At 37.5% G+C, this 4,589-nt stretch overlaps 2 protein-coding genes across 2 annotated transcripts; both read left to right on the top strand.

The window, feature by feature from the left end:
• The first annotated feature begins 475 nt into the window (after positions 1-475).
• Positions 476-1,249, top strand: LOC105315038 (alpha-protein kinase vwkA-like). Its single transcript, XM_011409534.1, has one exon. The coding sequence runs from the start codon at positions 476-478 to the stop codon at positions 1,247-1,249; it is 774 nt and encodes a 257-aa protein (XP_011407836.1).
• Positions 1,250-2,112: 863 nt separating this feature from the next.
• LOC105315037 (alpha-protein kinase vwkA-like) lies at positions 2,113-2,889 on the top strand. Its single transcript, XM_011409533.1, has one exon. It carries the CDS (start codon positions 2,113-2,115, stop codon positions 2,887-2,889), a length of 777 nt encoding a protein of 258 aa, XP_011407835.1.
• Positions 2,890-4,589: the final 1,700 nt, after the last annotated feature.

Raw genomic sequence — 4,589 nt, 5'->3', positions numbered from 1 at the left:
TGACTGACACAGTGCTGCTCATTGAGGAAATAATCAAATGTATGGAAATTGTCGCACTCAATCTATTTGTTCTGTACTTTAGAGAATACAAACCACTACATGCATGATCTTGGCTCCTATAGTTAGCAATTACCGGTGCAGCAGCCCAATATTTACTGCTCTAATAATGGAATAGATTGCTAAGCTAAATTAGCTTGTATAGCACATTGTAAACAAGAGTAACAAGAGTGATTTGGGCAAAATTTGGCTCAAGAAGGGTATTACTGGTTGAATAGTAGCCCTCAGCTTTGGCTCGGGCTGCTATTCAAACAGTAACACCCTGTCTTGAGCCAAATTTTGCCTGAGACACTCTTGTTATAGGAGTAATCCATTTAAGAAAGGAAATGACCCAGGTACTCCCCCTGGCTTAAATACAGCTATATATATAACTTCACCTTTTTTCATTATTAGCTTGGAAAAAAATATTCAGTAAATCATGTCTATATGGAAGTATTCTTTTGAAGCAGAGCCCTTTGCTGAAGGAAGATTTAGATATGCTTTCAAAGGGTGCTACACCCAGCATGCTACTAAATGTGGGCAGAGTATTGTTATGAAGAAATTCAAAGACAGCTACATTTGGGAACAAAAAGGTTGGGACTCCACCTTGAAGATTTACTCTAAAGCTCAAAAATATGCCTCAGGATTTGGAAGAGGATTGGAATTTACTACATGTGAAACCGGTATAGTTAAAACAACTGGCTCTAGTACAAAAGTCAAGGTCGATGAGTACACAGTGCTTGAAGATTATCTTGAAGGAAAATTTACCAAATGGTGCAACAATTATGGGTATGTATCAGCTGAAGCTCGTGGAGTGGACCAAATCTTGACAGGCTTCATGCACTGGAGCTGGATAAGAAGCAAAGGAGAGGAAATGGTTTCTGATATACAAGGAGTGAAGAATGGAAGTCGCTACAAATTGACAGATCCTGCTATGCTCTCTGTTAAAAGGGAATATGGAGTGACTGATACTGGGATTGAAGGAATGGCTATGTTCTTTCTCGTTCATGAATGCTCTGGCCCTTGTAAAGGTTTGCCTAGGCCAACATTGGTCCAATTTGTTGGTAAGATACCTGATACTATGCTGCAGCAAGCTCTTGCTTTGCAACAGTTGTCAGCAAGGGGAACCACTTACTCACGTGAAACTAAGTTTCCTGAGGCAGTTAGGAAGGCTCTTATTCCTGTTTTTTTAGCTATTGCTCAAGGAAAGTAGACAATACTTTATAAAACTGTATATCTTAGCTTGCATTATAATCTTATAACATATTGTGTGTTATAGATATTTGATGCAGTGAGATGTGTCATTGCAAAATTAAATATTAACAAAACGTTTATATCAATAATTATTTTTTGATGCTAAAATTTATGATTACATGCGTTCCTGTATTTCTGCCAATACTCTGTGCCAATGATCTTACTAGAAAGTTGTAACCATGTACCAGTACATGTAATAGCTGCAGTATAATGAGCTGTCTTTACAAATAAAATAAGAGCATTTAGATTTTAGAGAAAACTGATTTCCGTGTGTACATTTGCATGCATGTTTCCATTTTAAATTATTATACTAACTAACATAACTGTTACAAGATGAATTTAAAAAAATAAAGGTTATGCTGGTTCCTATAGCCATTACCAGTGCAGCAACCCAGTAATTACTGCTCTGATAGAGTGTTCAGCTAAACCAGCTACATGTCAAAAGCACTATGTATTAAAGGAGTGATAATCAGGCACACACTTTCACTGTACTATGACAACTACACCCAAACACCCTCACATTTAATTAGACTATGAAGAATGCAATAAAACTATAGCAATGAACACAAGCAACTTTTAATACATGTACCTACAGTGCTAATACATTGTATGTAGGACAAGTCAGTTTTGAATTCATACGTGCAAAACATATTATTGTTTCTGTTTGTTTTGGCAAGGCCAACGAACCAACAGTGTCTCGTTAAAGCAATAATCTATTTAAGAAAGGGAATGACCCAGGTACTCCCCCCGGCTTAAATACGGCTATACATATTAACCTCACCTTTTTTCATTATTAGCTTGGAAAAAAGTATTTAGTAAATCATGTCTAAATGGGAGACAACTTTTCGCAGAGAACCCTTTGCTGAAGGAAGATTTAGGTATGCTTTCAAGGGGCGCTATACTAAACATCCTACTAAATGTGGGCAGAGTATTGTAGTAAAGAAATTTAAAGACAACTACATTTGGGAACGAAAAGGTTGGGATTCCACCTTGAAGATTTACTCTAAAGCTCAAGAATATGCCTCAGAATTTGGAAGAGGATTGGAATTTACTACATGTGAAACCAGTATAGTTACATTTGCTGGCTCTAGTACAAAAGTCAAGGTTGATGAGTATGCAGTACATGAAGACTATCTTGAAGGGGAATACACCAAATGGTGCACCAATTATGGGTATGTGTCATCTGAAGCTCGTGGAGTGGACCAAATCTTGACAGCCTTCATGCACTGGAGCTGGATAAGAAGCAAAGGAGAAGAAATGGTTGCTGATATACAAGGAGTGAAGAATGGAAGCCGTTATAGATTAACAGATCCTGCTATGCTCTCTGTTAAAAGGGAATATGGAGTGACTGATACTGGAATTGAAGGGATGGCAATGTTCTTCCTCATTCATCAATGCTATGGCCCTTGTGATGGTTTGCCTAAGCCAACATTGGCCCGGTTTGTTGGTAAGATACCTAATGAAATGTTGCAGAAAGCTCTTGCTATGCAGCAGCTATCAGCAAAGGGAACCAGTTATATACATGAAACTAAGTTTTCTGAGGAAATAAGGAAGGCTCTGATTCCTGCTTTTTTAGCTATTGCTCGAGGATCCAAGTAGACAATACTTTGTAAAACTGTAGCTTAGCTTCATGTGTGCTTGCTTTTCATTCCATTTTAATCTTATTGCGTATTGCGTGTTTTAGATTTTTTTGATGTAGTGACTAGTGAGGTGTGTTATTGCAAACAATTTTATCAATAATTTTTTGATGCTAAAATTTACGATTGTATGCGTTCCTGTATTTCTGCCAATACTTTGTGCTGCCAATGATCTTACTAGAAAGCTGTAACCATGTACCAGTACATGTAATAACTGCAGTATAATGAACTGTCAATACAAATGAAATAAGAGCATTTAGAGCAAACTGATTTTCGTGTATACAATTTTGCATGCATGTTTTCTATTTTTAAATTATTATGTTGCCATCACTAACTAATAATTATAGCTGTTAAAAGATAAAGTGTAGAATGTTTTTGTAGTATACATGTAGGAGTGCTGTACATAGTATTATTAGTATACCTTCTATATTATCATAGTTAGGGTAACCACCTCAACGAGACACCAAAGGTGCGTGGCCTCGCCCCTAAAGCTGCTTGGGATGTGTTATGCTTAGCTAGCCTAAGCCAGTACATTTAAATGATATAGATCAAAAGTGCTGACAGCCTGGACTAAGCAAGTGTGAAAAGTATGATGGGACTCTAGAATCCCAAAAATTGGTAAAACGTGTTCATAAATTCCCATTAGCATCTCAAGATTTATCACTTATTTATACACTATATTTATACTTATTGCACTCTCATTTTAAAAGTATCATGGGTTTCATAACCACAGCTATTGTTGTGGCCACAATCTATCAAAAACATGCTATGCAAAAAAATTAGAAATTGTGCTTTTGAGGCCAAGGGATTATCATAACAGCTAGCTTCCTAGCTGCAGTAACACTAGCTCTTGCATGCTTGCAGAACTGGCAAGCTGCAGGGCCAACTCCCAGCTTGGTCCTGCTTGGAGGCGTGGCATTAATGCAGCAAGACCATGTGAGAGGGAAGCTTCACATTTTTTTCTCTTCTTCTAAGCACTATATGATGTTATAATGGCACAAATACTGTTGCCTAGATAGATTGAGTGACTTAAGAGAGTTTAGGATCCTTAGACTAGCCATGGACTAGCGAACTACTGCTACAGCACTTTACTCGGGATGAAATTCGAGTAGCTAGTATAACTCACCAAAAAGGAAGATTTAAAGAGTCCCACACATATTAAATAAATAAATAGTCTTGATCTACTGGGAAAGAGTCTCATTTACATCCAGAGTACTACCGCTATTGCTGGGCATTTTCTCGTGAGTTAAAAAGCTTGTACTACCTAGAGCTGTTCTCGAAACATCTCGAAGCAGTAAAGCAAGACTTTTCCTAACAGAAGAGAAGCTCTCACAGGTTTAGAGCACGCGATTGTAAAGATATACATTCTCAAAGACAAAATCTAGCACACAGAATGAACGAGAGCACTAAAGTGCGTACCCTCGACACAATCTGTATGTAACAGTTTCAATAAATTAAGAGAAAATAATTGGTGAAAGTTTTGAGACAGAGAAGAAGCTTCAGCATGTACTAGATTTATTAAAACTTAGTGAATGTTTTAGACAGACGGAGAATTTTTTTGTTTTTTTTAGACAAAGAGCTCCAGCATATTTGCTGCACTGCTGCTAGCTGCAGCAATGTAAAGGTGTGGCTGCAATGAAGGTGTGGCTCAATCAAGCCATG

Source organism: Amphimedon queenslandica, unplaced genomic scaffold (assembly GCF_000090795.2).
Source record: "Amphimedon queenslandica unplaced genomic scaffold, v1.1 AMPQUscaffold_11940, whole genome shotgun sequence".
NCBI classification, from domain to species: Eukaryota; Metazoa; Porifera; class Demospongiae; order Haplosclerida; family Niphatidae; genus Amphimedon; species Amphimedon queenslandica.
Note: the sequence above shows the minus strand (reverse complement) of the source record. Positions and strands in the feature narration are given on the sequence as shown.